The following is a 22,128-nucleotide window of genomic DNA, read 5'->3' as shown; positions in this document are numbered from 1 at the left end:
CCCTGTTCGGGGGAAGAAATAGTACTTATCCTACACATAGCTTGGCAGTTGGGTTGTACCTCCTCTCTGTAAGCACTGCTTTGTAGCTATTAAGTGCCCTGTAATTTTGCAAGCAGTACGTGAATTCACAGTATCACCGTGTGGCTTGGTTTGGAGGGGACCTTAGGTTTGTGTATATCCAGCCTAAAAGATAGAATTCCTTTCCCTACCCCATGCAAGATTTCCTGGAATTGTTTGTTGTTGTTATTTGTTTTATTTCTGAGTGGGTTATTTGTCACAGTCCAGATGTTACAGTCAAGTGATGTTTCTGATGTTCCTAGAACTTACAGAAATAGAGATAAGCTTCATATTTTCTTACCTCCATGATGTTAAATTGAAGCATTTGTGTAACTGCTTTTCTTAAGATTCATCTAGTTGTTAAACTTCTGTGGCTTTGCTTTTTTTTAATAAGCTTTGAGGTTTTCTTGGAAACTCTTCAGTATGCGCTTTGTTCTAAATAACATTTGTACGAAGTTCTGGGACTTTGGACGTGAAGCAAGTATTTGTTTTCTTCAGGGTCACGAGGAATGTTCTTTCCTTCCCTCTGCACCAAAGGGCTTAAAACTACAAACCTGTCAGATGGCTGCAACTGGAGGAATTGAAGCTTTGAAACGTTCCTGGTGTTTACATGTGGTGGTAGTGGTTGTCTTCAGTGTTTGAATTATGAATTTCTTAAGGCGAGGGTTTATTAGGTTAATAAAAGTGGTATGTTTAACCATTACTAATTTATGCAGCTCATAAAAGTATAATAAGGTCTGCGTGCACGTCAAAGGGATTTCTGCATCATATAGTTGCTTGTGGTACTGCATTTCAGGTGAGGGTCCAGCTCCAGTCTTGTGTGAAGTGGCAGTCTATAAAGTAAGCTTGTAGTACTAATTCGTAGCAGCAAGAGGAAATATTCCTAACTGTACTTGAATGGCTTTTTCAGATCTGTTAGTTTTTGCATTATACTTTAGATTAGGTGAACAGGGACACCCACAGCTCCATCAGTGCTCACAGCCCATCCAGCCCGACCTTGGCTGTCTGCAGGGATGGGGCACCACCATCTTTCAGAGCAGCCTATGCCGGCGCCTCACCACCCTTATTGTAAAAGTCTCCTTTTCCTTACGTCCAGTCTAAATCTTCCCCTCTTTTAGTTTGAAACAATACTTTGCATAAAGATCTCAGCTTTTATGAAATAGAGAGCTTTGCACTGTTTCATTTAAAGTCTTTCTTGGTTTTGTTGTAATATGTCGTTCACTAAAATATTTCTTAGTGTACCACTTGTTCTATTTATTCATAATAACCAGTGGCTTCTTTTGCTGTTCTTGGATTTTCCTTTATGAATATTGGCACTGACTTCATGTGTCATAGAACCATAGAACGGCCTGGGTTGAAAAGGCCCACAATGACCATCTGGTTCCAACCCCCTGCTATATTCAGGGTCACCAACCAGCAGCCCAGGCTGCCCAGAGCCACATCCAGCCTGGCCTTGAATGCCTGCAGGGATGGGGCATCCACAGCCTCCTTGGGCAACCTGTTCCAGTGTGTCACCACCCTCTGGGTGAAAAACTTCCTCCTAAGATCCAACCTAAATGTCCCCTGTCTCAGTTTCAAACCATTCCCCCTTGCCCTGTCGCTATCAACCCTATTAAACAGTCGATCCACCTCCTGTTTATGTGCAGAGCTCAAGTCATACCATGAACCGTTCCAGCTCTAAGGATTCTATGAGTTACCCTGAAAGATGTGGTCAATGACACCTTAAGCCAGCGTAAGCAACTGCTATTATGGAATCACTCAGGTTGGAGAAGACCATCCCTGCTTAATGTTGCTGCACCTCTGTTGAGTTAATGCTTCTCAAATGAATCAGAAAGCAAATGCAACGAAGGTCACAGAGTCATAGAATTATTAAGGTGGGGGGCCTACAGGAAAGATGTGGAGGGACTTTTTATAAGGGTGTGTAGTGACAGGATGAGGGGAAATGGCTTTAAACTGGAAGAGGGCAGATTTAGATTAGATATTAGGAAGGAATTCTTTACAGTGAGGGTGGTGAGACGCTGCGAACAGGTTGCCCAGTGAGGCTGTGGATGTCTCCTCCCTGGAAGCATTGGATGGGGCTGTGAGCAACCTGGGCTAGAGGGAGGTGTCCCTGCCTACAGCAGGGGGTTGGAACTACATGAGCTTAAAGGTTCCTTCCAACCCAAACCATTCTATGATTCTAAGATCATCCAATTCAACCACCCACCTGTCAGCACCGTGCCTACTAGCCTGTGTCACTCAGTGTGACATCTGCCCTTTGTGTTTTGTAGTGCTTGGAAAGGCATCCTGGAGGAGCACTGGCAGCACGGTGCAGGCAGGAGGCTACAGGGAGCTCAGGTAGGGTGCTCATACCTACCTGGATCTGAGCTGTGTGCACCCAGCCCTGCTCCTGGCAGTGCTATCTGAGAACACTGCTTTTGGAGGCTTGTGGCCTATGGCTTCCAGCATAGATAGCTAGATGGCTTGTAAATGGACACTCAGGTATCTATTATGCAAATGTGCATATTCATCTGGACTAGTTTCTGTGTGCAGACAGGGATCCTTTGTGCTTTGATGATAAAGCATCTGTCTCCAGTGCTTGTCAGGAAGGAATTTGCTTCTCTATCTGTGTAAGCCTCTGACTGCGGTGCTAGGTGCTAATTTTCTGCCCTACTCTTTGGAGATTGCACTCTCAGTCACTTGACGCATGTGTTTGTTTTGGGGGAAGGAAGCAGAGGTTGGTCTGTGTTTGTTTTCCCAGTGAAGATTACAACAGCAACATTCTATCTATAAATTGGAGTTTGTGCAAGCAGTCTTAAAAGATTAATTATGGCATTAGAGTACATGAAATGGCACCTGTTATATCCTGATGGCAATATATGAGCACCAGGCATTTCTTCCCCATTGTCCTTGTGATAAACAGGCACCTGGGCTTTTTAGTATTTCCTGCTCGCTGCTGATAACCTATGAAATAATGTTTGTGGTAGGAGCACCCTGGAGACAGGGTGACAAATGGGAAAAGCAGGCAGAGTTCGTGTTTCACCCCGCATTCCTCAGGCAGGCAATTGTATTTTAAGGACTCCTCAGGTGTTATGAGTTTATTCCCCACTGCTGAAGAACCGGTGGGGCTACCACACAGGCAAATGGGGATGCCACTAAGGCAAGCAATTCTTGTGCTAATTACATCTTTAGAGCTAGCCTTAAGTGCAGTATGAGATTACATTTCTGCTCTGGTTTCACGTTTGCTTCATCTTCACTAAGCCGACAAAGGATCAGATATGCTCACTGTGAATAATTTTACCTTGGCTTTTAGTGCCAGAGCAAACGTTATTGCATTTCATTCACTTTGAAGCCTGAAACAAAGCAGCCCAGAGTTATGTGCTGAGCTTCCTCCGAGCTCTGCTGCATCTCAGAGTCACCCAACTGCTGTATGTCCTCAGTCATCACGCGCTGTGCAGCAGCAGCACTGCCTGTGGGTAAGGTGAATGACCACATACACGTTGTGCCTTCAGCACAGCTATTGGGCAAGGTCTCCTCGTGTAGAAAATGCAACAGCAGAAGGTGAAATAAACTCGTTACCATTTGGACGAGGTAGCGTTAACAACTGAGGTGAGCTCGCTTGCATTCAGTGTGCTCTTGTGTTTGAGTTGACTTCAACCTCATCATCAAGATAGTATTGTGTGCCCTTCCAGATGTACTCATGCATATTTGATGACTTCTAATTGCCGCAAACTGAAAATTTCATGAATGATATTTGCTCAGTGAATGTATAGCAGAGCAGCTTGAAAGGCACCTCCTTTGACTTGGTGTTGGGAAGCATTAGGGACGACTCAAATTACTGCATTTTTGTCCCAAACTCATAAGTCAGTACAGCTCATAATGACTGCCCTAAGAGTGCTTTTAGGCTGACAGCATCTTTTCAGCTCTTAGCAGGGTCATTTAGATCTAAGTTATTTTCACTCTCTGTTGTGTGGTCAGTTAGTTTTGCCTTTATTTATGTTGGCTTCTGAATAGCAAAGGGCAAAGAGAGAAGTCACTCTAACGCAACAAACACTGGCAGGGAGATGTGAGGACCTGTTGTGTTTGAGCCAGCTTTCAGCTTGCTGAGAAAACAACAACAAAAACAAAGGCCTCTGTTTTCTTTTTTAGTTGGCTTTCACTTAGTGTATGATAAATTAAACCCTTAAATATTTTTAAATTAGTATTTAAACATTTTCGAGTGATCTTCCTGTTTGCTTTTTTCAGACTGGAAAAGGCAAAAGGAACTGAGTGCAATTCCTTATTCAGCGCAGCTTGAAGATTCATACTGCAGTCATCCATGTCTGGCCTTCAAGGGAATGTTAAGCTCCTGAAAATCTACTGGCAATTTAAAAAGTAAAATTTCTATTGTCTCTGTCTCTACAGGAGATTATATTGAGCTGTTGCATTTAGGACCAGTTTTGACTTATGAGCTTACTATGTGCTCTTTAAGCCTTTCATGGTTTCCTTTCTGTACGTCAGTGCTGTGTCTGAGATAACAGAGGTGTCAGTGCGGGTGCAGCTGCCCCACACATCTGGCAGTGGGACCAGGAGAGTTCTGCTTCAAGTTTATTCAACCTGCCTTATAGTGCCAGGTTTGCATCTTTGTTTCTGGGGTCAAAAAGAGGGCTGAAAAATCTGTCCTCAGAAACAGGAGATTCTTCAATTGAAATCTGATGGAGAAGGTGATATGGAAATGACGGCCCTTGATGACTTGGGGAAGGGCTATCAGCTGGGATCATTTGCTTTGCTGGCCATGGCTGTGAGATGATTTCTTGAGGTAGTGGTGAAATACCTCCAGTATGACCTCAGGGCAGTGCAGGGGGTTTCAGCGTGCACTGGGTTTGATTCCAGACCTGTACCAGAGGGAGTGAGTTGGGAACCTCAATTTCCAACCAATGTCATTGTTCTTTGCAGCCCATTTACGAAGAGAGTTCTCTGATTGATCTGAAAATGAAAGAGGAGAATTTCTAGAGTAGAAAATACCCAGGATTTTCCAAAGTATTTCTCCTCTCCCTGTCCTCCAGGATTCACATACACTCTTTGTCTCTGCCCCAGGCCTATTTCAGTACATTTTAAAGTTCTACCTCTGCTCATGTTTCTTGACACTGCAGTGGAAAATGTGCTGTGCTGAGTTTATGATTACCAGAGGCGTGACTGCTATTAGAGAAGGAATGGAAACTCCTACCTGTCGCTGGGAGTGCACCATCACGTTGCCTGCCTGCTGAATCCACCATTAGTTACGGTGGTACATTGCTCCAGGGTCTGCTTTTCCTGCTCTCTCCCTTTCTCATTTTTCTTCCTTGTCTGATGCACGTGAAGTTTCTTAGGCTAGTGAAGAACTACAGAGGACACGGATGGCGTGGTGGTGTTTTTGTTGGTGGTAGGTTGTTTTGCAACGCCTGTGAGGCTTATCGCAGGCACTCAGGGTTATCATAGTCATTTAAGATTTGCATGTGTGGGGTTTCACTTTAAGATCTGCACTGCTTGAATTTTTATTGTCATTTTTGTGAGGAGCTGAAAAATCAAGAGAAGTGGTCAAGAGAAAAGCTGGGGTTTGAAGGAGACCCTCTTTCTGATAAGTGAAATACAAAGTCAGTGGGGAGACTCTGCGAGTAGCTTGGATGCCCATGGCTTAACAATTACAGAATCACAGAATTATCAAGGTTGGAAAAGACCTAGAAGATCATCCAGTCCAACCATCACCAATACTTCCCAGCTAAATCATATCCCCCAACACAACATCCAGATGTTAGTCTTGCACTTAGCCTGGCTGTGCTTAATGCTTCCACAGCTCTGAAATGTAACTGTGGAAAAGTGATGAAGATAAAACCTTTTTACTATGGATGTCACAATTCTCTTATGCCGAAGCTCTGACAGACTTTTCCTGCACTACACGTTTCTTGAGATGAGTTTTAGTTTCCATTTTTCCAGTAGCAATTAGCTGATTGGTTTCTTGATTGGATGAAGCAGACGAGTAGTTGATTGTGTTTGCTTGGTGATGACTGAAGGTAGAAGAAGGTTAGCAGTAATGATGGGTGAGATTTTAAGTCTTGTTGGTATAAGGATGAGAACATAGAGCTGCAGGGTCTGTGATAAATGTCTGAAGTTTGACTTTGTGAGCCATCTCTGTCATCTTTTCACTTCTTCTGAATTCCAGGCTGCCTTATCTGTGTCTGCAGTGGAAAGAAACAATACTGCCCAACCCTGACAAACGAGTCCTTGCTGCAAGATGAACTCATCAGTGGGTTTTGGATGTGTCTGCTTATCTTCTTACCTTGGCACATCCTTCTTTTCCTTGTTGTTCAGGGGCAGAAAGTGCGCTCCTTACCTAGGAGATACTGAAACTAGTAAAAGTAAGGGTGGGGTACCTGTGTGCTCATAGGAGAAGAGGAAGATAATCTGTCTGTGAGTCTAACTTGCTTTAGTAACGATGAAGACTTAACGAGGTGGAAATTACGATAGAGTTTGCGGTAGTGGCTGTTGTCAGATTCATCTCTAAACCTCCTGGAGTACAGGACTTGTATACAGAGTGAACGTGCCTTGTGCTTTCCATAAGGGAAGTAGCATGTAAAAGCCTTCTTCTATGGCTGAGGAAAAGCAGGTCACTGCAATACGGAATGTTAATCACTAACCAGCCAGACCGAGATAGTGGTGTGTCGGATCTGGGATGTATGAAGAATATACTTTGAACTAAGGAAGCGTGTATTACATACTAATGATAGGTAAATCGACTTTCAGGGTGTGGAGAGACATTAAAATAAACATCAGCTTCTGAAACTTGTCTGACTCTTCCTTCCACAAAAGCAGAGTGTAATAACAGAGTAGTTCAGAGAGAAGTGGAGTTTCATGTGACTGGTAAGCTTGAGCTTTGGCTTTCTTTGTTATCATTCAAATAGTGGAAGACCTGTAACATCTCTTACAACAAAAAGCCAATGAGAGAAACTACCTCTTCCTATGTCATTTAACAGTAGTGAGAAGCCAGCAAAGTGCCATACAATAAATTAAGATCTGTGTGGTCTCTGTGTGAGAGATTTGCCATCTGAGTTTATAAGGTACTGTAAGGTGAATGAGCATGTAGAGGTCACACAGAAGGAAAGAGTAGAGGTGAAGGAGGAACAGGATTATAATTAATGTAATTAGACATGCATATTTTGGTGATTGAGGTGGGGTGTTGAACTCCCTACGGAGGTTATTGTGCGTAGCCTCCCTTTATCACAGCACGTGAGAACATTGGGCATTCGCTGGGTGTGATTCATGGGTTGTGATTGTAGGCATGAACATTTGGGTGCACTTTCCAAGTTCTGTATTGGAACCTTAGAAGATAGGAGTGGATTCCTTGTGCTCAGACCTATGTCTGTAGGAAGTGATTTTGGTTTCCAGCGGCTGTTTGTTCTTTTATATCTAACTCCATTTGTCATTGGGTGGATGCCTTGGGCAGTTGTCAGTGTTATGTGAAGCTTTTATTTTGTTTCCCTTGCCTCTACAGCTAAGAATTCTCATCCATTCCAGCTATTCTTCATACTCACAGGATACATCCCATTGCTTAGCATCATTTGGAAGAGCTGGGCTTTCCAGCTGGCTTGCAGCCCGTTGGGAAGGATAAGCCCTTTTCTCCACACTCATACCTAAATTATTTTTGATGGGACTTGAATTTCAGTGAGCAGGTGCCCCGGGTCTGACAGCTGGCATGGTGTGCTGCAGCAGCATAAGAGTGGCCAGGGAAACGTGCTGCAGATGGCAGGGGCAGCCTTTCCTCCGAGCGGGAGGCATTGAGACAGCAATGAGAAGAGCTGTCAGAGTGGTACCGTGCCTAATGGTTCTTTCCCCAGAAGAAATTTCATACTGCCTTGTATGTGCTGATTGTCCTTCAGAAAAACCCAAGTGCTCTTTCTTGTTTTCAAAAGAGTGCATGCTTTAAAGCTGGACAAAATCCATCCCGGTAGAATATCTCTAGAAGTGGAATTTGGCAATAGTCCTGTTTCTATTCTCTAGCTGATGGGTGGCTGTCAGGCTGCATGAATAAATTTGGTGTCTGGAGGAAGTAATGGTGTGTATAATCCTAGTGCTTTAAGAGCGGCACTTGACACTTTCTCATTTCTTTATAGAGCTCGATCTGCATACAAAATGTGTGGTGGATGTGGATGCAAACAAGGTTATTCTTCATCCTGTAAACACCAACCTTTCAAAAGGAGATGCCAGGTAAGATTTTTGAATGAGGAAGGTCAGGTTTCGTAAATTAAATGAGGCAAACAACCGAAGCTTTGATAGAGGGCTTTCAGTTTAAGTAAATTACATGTGTATATTCTTTCTGCTATGTACTTAACATCATCTGTAAAGTAAGGCTGACTTTACTGTACTGGCAAGATGCTTTGATAACCAAGTACTTGCTTCATTTTAAAAACGAATGTTTGCTTCCTGCTATGAACAATGTGCTGGCAATTAATTGGTCTGTGAACTGTTTCATTTGTTCTCAAATGCTATTATGGGACTGAAGATATTTAAATCTGCAAAAATAATTTGGGCAGGGTTTCGTCAATTTGGAATGAAATAAAACTTGACGGTTAATTTTCTCATAGTGGGCTTGTATTCAGTGTGTGAGAAGGGGAATAGAAACGTGATGGAGAGGTGTAGCTCTAGGAGGGTCTTGCCAGCGAGACACTGCATGCATCACAATACTTGGAGAGGTGGCTGAGGGCAGGGACTAGTTTGTGTAGGAACTGGCATCAATTTGTTAAACTACTGTGAGACGTCCTGTAATGTTTGTTAGGGTTAAGGTTGGGACCAATTAATTTATTGCTTGTTTGCAAGGGGAGGAAATGTGAAGAATGTACGTGTGAAACAAAGTAACAGGGGTCCAGGAAAAGGCAGATCCCATTGCTGGGCTTGTATAATCAATCATGGTCTCTTTTCTGGGAGGAAAAATAGGGGGGATGTGGTGCTAAGGGTGACAGAAGTGAGAAATTCAGTTAAACACACAAAAGAGCTTTGTTTAAATGCAGCATATCATAGTTTTGTCATGTGAAGCTACACAGCATGCCAGTGATTAGTGAAAGTATTCTGCTAATTTAAACTTTATAAACCTCAAGTGGTAATACATGGAAAAGCAAAAATTGAGGGCAATAGATGCTTTAATGACAGTAGCCAAACAACTTGCTATAGACAGTGGGGTTGGAGCTTTAAGAAGGTACCTAAAAATGGCTGTGTGGGGTGGAGTGTTTTTGTTGGCATTAATATCTGCCTCCTCCAGAAACACGTGCTTTGTTCAGCTGACAAATACCTGTGTTGATGTGAGCCTTTCAAGCCACAAAAAAATGATAGGTAAATGAGATTCTCAAAGGCCATTTTAGTGGTATGAAGAATGTTATTCAGAGCTTCTCTAAAGCACGATGACCAAGCAAGTGCTGCGTAGTTCGTTGTTACAGATATAAAATGTTCATAGTGTAGTCAGGAGAGAATACGTCATGCAAATTGTGCCCCCTGGCAAGGGAGGAATCATTTGGCAATGGCGTGGACTTCCCAGACAAGATGGTGAGTCCTGTGTGAGAAACTGGCATGCCAGGCTGAAGAATGGCTCATTTGCATTTTCACAAATACCCATTGCTAATCTAAGCAGCAAGCACAGTAAATTTATATGGGGTGATTAATAAAAGAGAGAAAAGTGGAGGCCCATTAAGTGCGTGGAAGATGTGACTACAAACACTGTGACAACAAGTCTCAGAAGCATAACTGGAGTAGTGAGGATATAGATCAGTCTTACCCATAATGTGATACCCTTCAGATGGGCACCCACTAAATTGTCTTTGTGCAGCTCCATCAGAGATATCTTAAGTAGCATATCAAGGGTTAGTTTGTATTTGTTTTTGGCTTAAGAAAAGTAGTATTGTAAATAAACTCCATAAGGGCGTGCAATGCAAGCAGGATACGTTTGAAAGAAAACTTAACAGCTTATCTTAATTTCTCATTAAGATGCCATGGTCAGTTTGGGAACTGTGGATAGGATTGCAGAGATAGAAATCTGTGCTGTCCCATCCATGCTTGTGTATGACTCAGCTGTGCTCTGGCTGCGAGCTAAAATTGTAAAAACAGCCTGTGACTTTTGGAAACATGACATGTTTTCCCACTTCCATCCTCTCCAGTAGAGACCAAGCTTGAGAGATGGGTAGGTGCATAAATAGCAAGCTTAGTAAGCAAAACATCCAGGGCCACGGTTGTGTCTGTTTGTCCCATCTCCCCAGAGCACTTCTTGCAGGCTAAAGAGTTCTTTGTAATATGTCTGTCCATCTGCAAATAATGTCAGAAAAGCCTTCTCCCTATCTCCCTATCTCATGTATTTTGAAGATCCCTAACTTGAGGTGTGAGACCTGACTTTTGGACGTAGCAAATGGTGTTGATGCAAATGCTGCTGGAACCATTTCAGGTCTTGAGAAAAAGAATCTGGCTTCTTCAGGTTTTCCATTAAAACTTAAGGAACTGTTTGAAAATCCAGGTGGCAGCTGGTCAGCCTCACTTTCTTCTGTGTCTACAAACTGAATCTAACGTTTTCACATTTCTCTGGGGACTTGAGGATTGATTAACAAATGCATATAAAACACTTGGTTGCAAAAAAAGGAAGCAAGTTTTTGTACAGCTTCATAAATCTTGTGTCTTGTTGGTTTTCCTTCACCAAGAAACGACCTTTCTTGAGACAGAGAAGTGAATCCATTTCTTTCATGGAGTGATTCTAATTAGTGCTGCACTGGTTTCAGTAATTTGATCTTGTACAAAGGATCAGTTGTGGAATTGGATGACCTCCATGCTGAGTGGGCCATGTTCCTACCCTTGGAATATTGAGGTTGGGTTGGTTGAGTGGTGGATTCTTGTACTGAAGTGATCAGCCTTTCTTGGGTTGCTTTTCTAACATTATTTGCTGCAGAGCCTGGAGTTTTGTCACAAGTTTCCCCAGATGACCTCCTTAAATCAACATCTCCTCTTTCGAGGTTATATGAACCTCCAGGGAGTCAGTCTAAATGAGCAGCACCATCAGCACGACTTGACCACTACTTTTATTTTTCTTTTACCTTATGTAGCTGTCTGTTCTCTCTGTTGCAAATGTCAGGGTTCAGGTTCATCAACACCGGATTTACTGTGCACTGCAAGGATTGCTCAGGATATTATCATTTAGAGGCTAGGGCTTGAAAGAGAGTGTGAACTGATTCAGATTGAAAAGAGTAGGTAAGTCCTACAACACAATTGGAATGCCTGTGTGAATCCTTTTGAAAAACATTTCTTTAGGTTCTGCAATTTACCTTTCTTTTAATTATTTGCTCATGCTGTAATTGTTAACTTTCCAAAGAAGACCTATTAAAAAGACTAAGAAAAAAGAGTTATTTTGAGGAATGAGAAGAAGGACTGTATTATATACTGCAAGTGCAGCTGTAATTGGTGTGTAATTGAGAAATGCTCTGAAATTGGTTGTGTATCCGTCTGCCACGTGCCTGTGCGTGAGTTGTGCTATCTGTAAAACAAAGCATTAATCTTCCCGACAAACCATCTTTGAGCCTTTTTATTAAGTGAATATGCTATGAAAAAGACTAAAGGAATGCTGACTTCCGTGTACTCTTGTCTTAATTTGTGGTTTGCAGTTGCTTTACTTTTTACTGTAGATGCTTTACTTCTATGCAACAGAGCAGTTCCAGAGTTGAGACAGCATTTGGGTTGGAATAACAGCTAAGTGTGTTAAATCTTTCAGCTTTGGACTGAAGAGTTTTTTCCTCTTAAAAGCTAAAGAGCCCTTTAAGCCTTTTGAAGAAGTGAAGATTAGGACCAAGCGAAACAATTCTGTCCAAGACCTAGGAGTTGAAAAATGGAACTGGAATACAAGAATCAGGGAGTCTCAAGGACCAAGTGCCATCTGTTCATTCATTTTGAAGCGTCAAGCATGCACTTGGATGAATAGCTGTGAATGTATGCAACCTCTAAATTAAAAAAAAAAGGAAAAGAAAAAAAAATAAGAAGGATTGTGAGGGCTTATCAGTTGTCAAACACTACTGCTGTGGTCCTGCAGTGAAAATTAGAATCCATCTGTTGAGCCAAGCTTTGCATTGTAATCGAACTGGAAAGTTTATAAAATGCCTACAAGCAATGCTAAATAATGGCTACAATGCACGGAGCTTTTGCCAAGCTCAGAAAGTCTATTTAGAACTAAACAAGATCTTATCAGAGTGTACTTTCACCTATTCTTTGCTCAGCTGCTAGAAGGTGGCACTTGCGGGTCCCTCTGCTGCGGTCAGCCTGGGGTGGTCACTCTGCCTTACTGCTGATGGTGTGCTCTCCTGGAAACTATGGAAAATGCTAATCTCAATGTAGCAAGTCATGTGGGAAATGCCTGGATAGTGATGTGGTAAAGCTTGCACAGAGAATTGTAGGATAATTAAGGTTGAAAAAGACCTCTAAGTTCATCACATCCAACTATCAACCCTGCCCCACTGTGCCCACTAATCTGTGATCCTCGGTGCCACATCTCTGTGTTTCTTGAACACCTCCATGGAAAGTGACCCCACCACATCCCTGGGCAGCTGTGCCACTGCAGCACATCATTTTGATATACGCAGCATGGTAGGCAAGAACTGCAATAGAAGACTTAGCTAAAGTGGGAAATACAGCGATCCTTTTTGTCTGGGCTGCAGCGTTTGATTGTATTGGTGCAATTAAGTGTTTCTTTCAGTAACCTCTGGAACAGCAGGGAGATATCCATGATGCCCAGGGAGGAAATGTTGGCATGATTATATATGTGTTCATGTGTTTATTTATAAATACAGACTGGAAAAGCTGACCGCTAGAAGTAATGGGAACACTTTGACTTTTAAAACTAATCTGTGGTTACAGGAGTGCTTAGGGATGCAGTTGTTCTGCCTTTGGAAAGGATGTGCCTAATCAGTAAACGAGGAAAGTGTGTGAGCTATACACAGAGTGAACCTGCAAAACTCCTTACCCATACAAAAGCAGCGAGAGGCAATTATTGGTATGCATCACTGGAAAAATACATCACAGAATCACAGAATGACCCGGGTTGGAAGGGACCTCAAGGATCATGTAGTTCCAACCCCCCTGCCTAGCAGGGCCACCAAACATACACCTTTAAAAACACACCAGAACTATGCCTGATGGTAGGTTGGAACCACTTGAAGAGCTGCCTCATCTTAGGCAGTGTTTTATGTAAAGGTCCGCAGCTGTTCACACATTGTACTTAGAAGGATCAGCTGTTGGATGTAACCAGAAGTTGAATATTGAGCTTGGTGGAGTATTTGCACGATGTGGTGTGGTTGCTGTTTGACAGCAAGGCTGTTTAAATGGAGAAACATTATTGCATTTGAAGACGGTTGACAGCTCATTGTGCTGCATGCTCCTTGGCCTCTGCATCATTCCTGGCATTGTGTTAATTCCTGCTGTGTTAAACTGCATGGGATTGGAACAAATCAGCTTGGGATGTGAATGCATAGAGGCTACATTAGTGGCAGAGTTGGCTGTGTTACCCCCTTAAGCTAAGAAAGAGTTGTTTGCCATGCAGCTACAGGCTTGCGTTAAATATTCCTCTTCATCACAGGGGTTGGACTGGATGACCTTTAAAGATCCTTTCCTACTCAAACGATTTTATGATTCTATGATAATTGAGACTGAAATTTTGGGGTTAGATGTTAGTTCAGCTTTGTCTCACAGAGGACACATCTCTGCGATGTTTCATAATGCAGAAATGTTCCAGGAAGTTGTGGGGGAGGGAGAGGGTGTGCTTGTATTCCCCAGACTGATAGCTGACATGCAGAAGGAAGGGAAGCCTGCCTTTCCCAGCACCCATAGTGGTGGTTTGTGAGTGCATGACAGCTCGGAGGAAACGAATGTTTGCGAAAGAGGTGCTGAGATTTCCTATATTGCTGACTCTGTGCAGTTCAGTTGCATCTGTGCATGCAACTTTCATTTCATGCATGGTGTTATTCTTTAAAACGATGACTTTTTTTGTGGTGATCTACCGCAAGTCAGTATTGCTGCAGGTTACTGAAGAGAGCTGGTGAGGGAAGGCCTTAAATTGTTGAAAGAATTCAGGTAAAACCATTACTTTTTCAGTGTATTATCACTTTATAGTGTAGGATGTCATATAAAACTAGACTGTGGAGCACATTGCTCTTCATAAGGTTTAAAGCTGGACTACGTTCAGCTGCCATCTATGTTGAATTGCAAAATACAAGGTAGAAACCATCCACAAATTCCCAATGTAAACAGAAACGTTAACAGAACTTTAACTGTTCTTCTAGCATGCGTGTGTCTCAGTGTGCTTAAAAAAGAACTTGATCCTGTTTTATATTGTTCAAGGAAATTAAACAGTGAGACTGTGTTGACAGCTGTTTTAAAGACTGTTCCTTGCCCTCCAGTTGGATCACGCTCACTTATTTCTACCCCGTTATGGCCAATGTAGCTGTAGCAAATTGGGATTATCTGTTGTTTATAAACTCTGCGCTCATGCTGTAAGTGAAAGCTCTTTTTAACCTGAGCTGTGTCCTCTTGAGGGGAGAATTAAGCAACCACAACACTGCTAGCAATCATCCCTTGCTTATATTGCTTATATGAGAGAAGCTTTACCCAGTTGTTGCAGATCCAGCAATGAAGACTTAAGGTAACAGATGAAGAATTAATTTGAATCACATGCCATGTGACACAGAAATGTAGCCTTCAACTTCTGTTTCCTGGCTTCCTAACTTCTGGCTTTTTCTATGAACTTAGTGCATCTACAGAGTACCTGTAGCCTTAATTCTTTGCTAAACTAAAAGGCCATGTAGTCAAGCAGCAAGTTCTGGAGTAGCCTTAGCAGTGTTGACCTGCCTGCAGACAGTGTTTGGAAGTGGATGCTGATAGTTACTAAGCAGCTTGTCCTCCACATAAACTTCTCTGGAGTTGGCAAAGGCTTCTGACTGTGAGTTATTTAAGGAGAGAGGAGTCGTGCTGCAAATAGAAACCAATTTGCAGCTCCTTCCCATTGTGACTTTCTACCAGTAGTGAGGGTCAGTTCCCTGTGTTAAAAATAAATAAATAAATATACATGGCATATCGTGGCATATAGAAAACTGGCCAAATGTATGAAAATAAGGAAGTGAAACCAACAAATTGTGTTCCGATAGCATAAGCAGAACAAAACACAGGATAGACAATGAAAGCTGAGCTCCAGGTTTGAAGTACTTATTTTTCACGTTAATCTGATAACTGAGCACAAGACTTAAAGGCGCTAAAGTGTATTTCCTGTTTAAAGCAAATAGATTCAATTCAGATAGGAGCGTGGCCCAGTGGCTGCAAACTGCATTGAGACGTGAACAAGGGTAGGAGGGCAACCCCAAGGCCTCCCTCAGTGCTGTGAATGGATGCTGTGGCTGTGAGCACATCTGTGGAATGATTCCATCTTAATTCTCAGCTCTTCATGAGGTAAGGCTGTAAAATGGGTTTAGTGGTCAGAATCATGCCCCTGCAGGATTATTTTGGAGCTGGTAGTTCAGCAAAGCTTTTACAGCATATCCTGCACATCTAAGCAGTATCATATACACTCTCCCCAACTCCTTAAGTTTTGGAAAGTGGAATATGAAAACTGCCAGGCTTAGCTTTTTAAACTATTTATTGTCTTGTTATGGGAAGCAAACAAAAGGAGAGACCTTGTACCTTTTACTGTGTTATTGTCTTGAACCTAAAGAACTTTGATCAAGTATTTGGAGCTGTTTGCATCTGTTTGAGGTTACTTCTGATTATTTTCTTTGTTGTAAGGGTGGCAATTTTAGAGTTGGAAGTTCAAAAGCTGACACAATTGGTGGTCAGTTACCTTTAAAGCACTTAGCCTGGCTCTGCCAACATCTTATAACACTGTAAAACTGGAATTAACAGTTTTGAATGCAGAGAGGATGATTTCTCTTTATCTTCAATTTGAAGTTTTTACAGTAAGGGAAGGGAAAGTTGCAATTACCTTCACACCTCAAGATTTGCTTTACTACTTAATACTCTTTTACCTATTTTAATTTCAGATGGTAAAGACAGAGAGGCAGTTTTCTCACCTCCTCCTGTGAGGAGAAATCAACAATCAACATCTTGTAGGTATCGTTTTTGTTTTCCATGAGCTAGGCCTGCAGGAATGCAGCACCTGCTGCTGGTGCATGGGCAGCACCCTTCCTTATGGGTTGGAATGGCTGCTCTTCCTGGAAATGCTACAGCAATATGGCTTTTGTGGCTTCCTCTTAGAGGCACCCTAAATGTTTGTTGTTGTTGCATTTTTATTTATTTAAGAGATACTAAACAATCCTCCTCTGGTTCTAATTTACCTTATAATAACTCGTCCATTCTTTTGGACACTTGGGGCAGAATAAAGCTGGCTTCTCTTGTGCTGTTATGGTATGAGTTCAGCATTCAGTGCAGCCATCACTCAGCACTGACCAAACGTGAGTGTGCTACTAACCCTACCTGGGCTGAAGCCAGGGCACAGAGAGGCACAGGGCTAACTCAAGTTATGGCAAGTAGTTGTATGCATTTTGATACATTGGCTAAGCACACTCTGTGAACAGATAAAACTATGCCTTGTGTTCTGTTTTGGTGAAGGAATTTGAGAACGGGTTTCATGATTGCTAAATAATTATCTTCTTTTTTTTATATATATATATATATTTGAGACTCCATTTTCATGTAGCCTAAATACACGAACTGCAGATTTTCAAATGGAACATTCATGCATTTAGACATTCAACTCAGAAATCTGATCATGTCTCTATATTGGACTTTTTATAAGCCATGCTGTAGCAGTGAGAAATATCCCTCCGTCCATAGTCTGGACTTATTTATGCCACCACTTTTTGACAGTACATACATTTGTGAACAGATTTTCTCAATGGTGAATAACAGGAAAAGTAGAATTTCATCAAAAATCTCTGACAAGCACTTTGAGAACTCAGTCAGAATTGAAACCACTGCCACTGAACCAAACTGGTTCATAAGCTTCATTAAAAAGGTCAAATATTCCACTGTTTTTATTGTTTTTTTTGCTCTCTTTTTGATTTTCTGATAAAAAATACTAAGAATTAAAATCTTTTGTTGCTTATGTATATGAATTATATTATTAATTATATTACATAGTTTATGAGGGCTGCTCTGAAGGTAAGGCCTCCTATTTTACTATGTTGGCCCTTAACATCAGCCCAGGTAGGGTTAGTAGGGTTGGTAGTATGGCTGTAGAAGCTGAGCCATCCCACCAATAGCTCATCATGTTGTGTTGCAGTGTGACAGATGGCAGTGGAGGGGCATTCTGACACAATGGCATCTGACCTGGAGGTGCAGGTGAAGCAAAGGTGTGTCACTGAATTCCTCCATGCAGGAAAAAAAAGGCACCCGCTGACATTCATCGACACTTGCAGAGCTTTGATGGAGACCAAGCTGTGGGTGTGAGCATAGTGAGGCAGTGGGTGGTGTGTTTCAGCAGTGGTGACAGTGATAGTGGGTCACTTCCACTAGTTCAGGTTTTTATGAGCACAGCATGCAGGCTCTTGTTCGTTGCTGAAGAAAATGCAGAGCTAATGGTGATGATTATGTTAAAAAATTGTGTTTCGTAGTGAGAATTTGCTCTGTCAAACAATGTTATCAGTTGTAGGAAGGTGGCATTCCTTTCAGAGTGACCTGCCTATATGAGGCCGAAGATAGTTCCTCTTCACTCTGTGGCCGAGGCAAACCAAAAGGTTGAATATCCATGGAATGTGTGGTATTGAATAATATAATTTCAATCAGTGCATTTAACTCTTGACAGCTTTGATAAGGATATACCACGTTGCAGAAATGCAAAGCGTAACAGTCCAATGAACATCCCTTCAAGGAGAGAAGCAATCAGGTTAAGTTGTGATGTTTATAGCTAAATGAATGCAAAGGAAAAGAGCTGACACTTATGTGTGTCTGGGAAGAAAAGGAATGGACGTCTGGTAAGGGCAGGGGCTGCTGGGGGGGATTTGGGGTTTGTCTCAGCTCTGCAATGCACTTCTTACTTGACTGAAAGAAGTCACCATAGAGTTGTTTCTGTTTTGTGTTTTTTTCTGTCTCCATTTGCAGCCCCTTGAATCTGGATTGTTGTGTTGTTGTTTTTTTTTTTTGGCTGGTATCTAAAGTAAGAAGGTTTAAATTAGGTCACATAGCACAGTTGGGCCAGAACTTGGCGCCTCTGTATTGTTGGAGTGACAAAAAGAAACCCTACAGTAGGGAAGTTGCACATACTTTCATTTTTAGCCCTTTGCAGAGCATAATACATTTTATTTCTTTCTCCTCGGGGTTCATAAACTTCTGCCAGCATTTTGTTCTGCTCTTCAGCAGAAGTAGCTCTGCTGTGCTGATCAGATTAGTGAAATGAAGAAACAGGATATCCCCCCAGCTTTTATCTGAATAGCCCTTCAGGAATGAACAGTTTCCAGCTTTGATTTTTTTAAAGCATTATTTAAACATTTAAGATACGAATTTTATTTATACTTGCTAAAAATGTACTTTAAAAATCAACAACTTGAATATGAATAACTCTGATTAAAAGGTGCCATGTCAGTTTTCTTATTCCTTTCCTGATATGAAGGCTCTCTGCTCTTCTGAATTCCTTGGCGTTTCTCCAGCAAGGCTCCATCTGATAGTTTTGGTTTCTTTGTGAAGATTCAGTGAGAGATGACTTTGCAACCGTGGTACCACAGGAAGGAAGATTATATATAGTGTGCGGAGCAGAAAGATGAAACACTTTGTAGGTGTGGAGAAAAAAAAAATAGAATAAGCACATGCAAATTTTGTGGCAGAGAGAAATAGGGATGGATCTGGGAGGAAGCAGTTATCTGGTTGATTTGCTAATTTACTGAAACCACTTTGATGCCAGCTGAGGCTTAGAAGCATCCCTACCGCCTCCATACTATACAGCCCACAGGAGCGAGTAAGTCACGCGGTAATTTCATGCTAAAACCTTACATCCTTGCTTTGCCCCAGCATGCAACTGCTGTCTGCAAGGCTATTGCATGCAGTACTTAAATACCTTCTTTGCTGCTGCTAAGAGTTTAATCTAATAGCAGAAACAGCGCTTTGCAGCATGCCCAACACTGGGTTAGCAATCATAGCTACAGTAGTGTGAGCAATCCAGGGTAAGTGCGTTTCTGCACGCTGAATCATTGCTGCAGCACTCTGTCATTGTTTTGGGAGTAGACCCAGTCTCTGGTGATGACAAACAGTCTTGTGCTTGTGTAGTGAGGCATACATGTGAAGACAGGATCAGAAAGGTAAAAGTGCAAGAACTTAATGAGTTAAGATCACAAGGAAAGCAAAACAAGAAACTCATTCATTGCTTCCTGTTGGCATGCAGATGTTCTGCTGCTGCCAGGAAAGCAGGGTTCATCATGTCATAGTTCTTTGGGAAGACAAATGTCATCACTCCCAACAATCCCCTCCCCTCATCCCAGGTTTCATTGTTAAGTACATTGTCATATAGTATGAAATAGCCTTTGGTCAGCCGGGATCAGCTGTCCTGGCTGTGTCCCCTCCTTGCTGGCTCCTTGCTGGACAGCCAGCATGAGTAGAAGTCCTTTGCTCTGCACTGCTGAGCAACAACTAAAACACTGATGTGTTATCAACATTCTTCTCATCAGAAATCTAAATGCATCATCTCATGAGCCCTTAGGAAGAAAATTAACTCTGTCCCAGCCAGAACCATAGAATCATAGGATGTCCCAAGTTGGAAGAAACCCATAAGGATCATCAAGTCCATGACTCCTGACTATGCAGGACCACACAAAGATCTGTTGTCCAGGCACTTGAATTCTGGCAAGCTTGGTGCTGTGGCCTCTTCCCTGGGGAACCTGTTTCTGCCATTGGGTTAAACATGACAGCTCTTGAAGTAAATATTGTATGCTTTGTGATCAGGTGTTTCCTCATACCTTTACTTTCGTTCTCTGTGCCGAGATTTCTAGGGTGGTGCTCTCCCAGGTAAGGCCATGCCACCAACTCCCTTCCAGAAGGTGGAGGTTACTGCTTACAATTGGTTGAGGGTGGCAGAGACCTTTGAAGTCTCCAGTTCCAATTGCCTTAGTGAGGCAGGGCCTCCTAGAGCTGGTTATCCAGGATCATGTCCAAGTGGCTTTTGAAGCACTCAAGGGTAATTTGTTGCTCTGTACATAAAAAGAAATTAAAAAACCCACCACCATAAGTTGTTTGTGTGCTTTTGAGTGAGCTTATTCAGAGTGGTAGACGTTGGAAAACACCTGCCTTACTGAGATGTGGTAACTGAGCCGACGGCGCTCTATATAAATACCTGCTGTCACTGTATAATTGTATCCGTAATTATGTGGAAACTGAGACAGGTTCATTTTCATGGCTGTAGTGATGTCAGCAGGTAATTGTAACATAATTTGAAAGACGTTATTATAAAGATGCAGGTCTTAACCTTTTGATAAACTATATTTAATAGAACATCCATCCAGAGACTACAAAGCAAGTCATGGTTTTGAGATGTTGACATTGTTGTGTTTTGTTTTTCATTTAAAACTCAGCTGATGCATCCATGTGGAATGGGACCTGAAGAAATCCCAAGCTGAATGCTTTTCCCTCAGTTATGTTTGTTTCTTGTCTCATAGCTGTGACTGCACTGACCCCCACACAGACAAGCTTTGAAGGCAGGCGGAGGTTTCAGCCTCCCTCAGCACTGGAGATAGGAGATCCTTTGGTATTTCATTTGTGTATCTTACGACAAATTTCTTGTGTGGCAAAGATCCAGCACTTCCGTGCTCTGGAAACTCAGCTTGGGAAGCATCATGAAACATGATGTCTCTTGCTGTCCTCCCTGTATGTATGCAGTTGGTTAGAAATAAATGCACAGAGATGAATGAAGTGGCCATAACTTAACCCTCTTTGCTGTTTTGCAAGTGGTTGTGATTTAGATTGTGACTGAAGGTTTTGAGCACATTTTTAATTAGTGTGTTTGCACAGGAATATGAAATGAAATAGAATGAATTTGCATTTGGGCTCAAACATGATCTATTTATGCAGACTGGGAAAGGACCAGAAATCATACACTGAAGCAATCGCTAAATATACTTTAATTGTGATTTAGAGCATACCATTCAAAGAGCTAACATTTAGTTTGAAATTCAGATCCTTTTGAATGCTGTTTTAAAAGGAGACCTCTGTTTAATTCTTTGAATTCCAATCTGCTGTAGCCTGTTCTTTTGTGAGTCTTTTGCTTGTAGGGAATCATTTCAGTGCTAAACCAAGTGAATATACTCAAATTATAGCTTCTCTTTTGCAGTACTTTGCTTCATAGCTTCATTGCTTTTTTCTCATAATATGTGCTAAACATTGCAAGAATCATAGCTGTGGTGCATATGAATGCTGAAGAAAGAGGATTTTCCCCGTTTAAGGTGTTTGTGTAATAGATGCGATCCCAAAATATCCTCAGAACTTCACCTTAGACCGTGTGCTTTTGCCATGGCGTTATCATTGACCAAATGACTGAGATGCTCTTAACACAAAGCAAACCTGACAGAATTACTTGTTGCTGTGTGTTCTGTGTGCTTGTAGTCATCCCTGAGAGTGAAACAGGACCCATTTCTAAATGGATTCTGCATGTGCAATGTGGAGGCTGGTTCAGGAGGTACCTCTTTTCCTCTGCCCAGTCATCGTGTTTCTTTTCATCCAGCCGACATGTTGTGCAGACATGAGAAAGCAAACTGTTGGCTTCATCAGTGGAAGAGGTATTTCTTTTTGCTGCTAGTACATAAATCCAAGTTATTCATCCTTTTAAAGGCATGGGAACTGGTGGAAGGGCCTCCAGACAGCTCTCGTTTTGATACCACTTCTGTTTTGTACCACTGATGTTATATGTGCAGAATGTATTTTCATTAGGCTTAAGACAAGTGGAGCACGCATATGTGTGATGCAGTGGCACAGCTGCCCAGGGAGGTGGTGGGGTCACCATCCCTGGAGGTGTTCCAGAACCATGGGGATGTGGCACTGAGGGATGTGGGCATGGTGGGGTGGGCTGGGGTTGGGTTTGGGGATCTCAGAGGTCTTTACCAA

General features: G+C 42.2%; 1 protein-coding gene across 10 annotated transcripts in view; it reads left to right on the top strand.

The window, feature by feature from the left end:
* Positions 1 to 22,128, top strand: part of KIF13B (kinesin family member 13B) — a 112,049-nt gene that overhangs the window by 1,979 nt on the left and 87,942 nt on the right. For all 10 annotated transcript variants that reach the window (XM_015859718.3, XM_015859716.3, XM_015859712.3 and 7 more), the window contains one exon: positions 8,163 to 8,256. In XM_015859718.3, coding sequence (XP_015715204.2) covers positions 8,163 to 8,256 — 94 coding nt within the window. The remainder of the gene's footprint in view (positions 1 to 8,162; positions 8,257 to 22,128) is intronic.

The sequence above is a fragment of the Coturnix japonica genome, chromosome 3, assembly GCF_054131305.1.
Source record: "Coturnix japonica strain WE chromosome 3, WE-NBRP24, whole genome shotgun sequence".
NCBI classification, from domain to species: domain Eukaryota; kingdom Metazoa; phylum Chordata; class Aves; order Galliformes; family Phasianidae; genus Coturnix; species Coturnix japonica.
The sequence above is the reverse complement of the archived record's forward strand: the minus strand, read 5'-3'. Positions and strand labels throughout refer to the sequence as shown.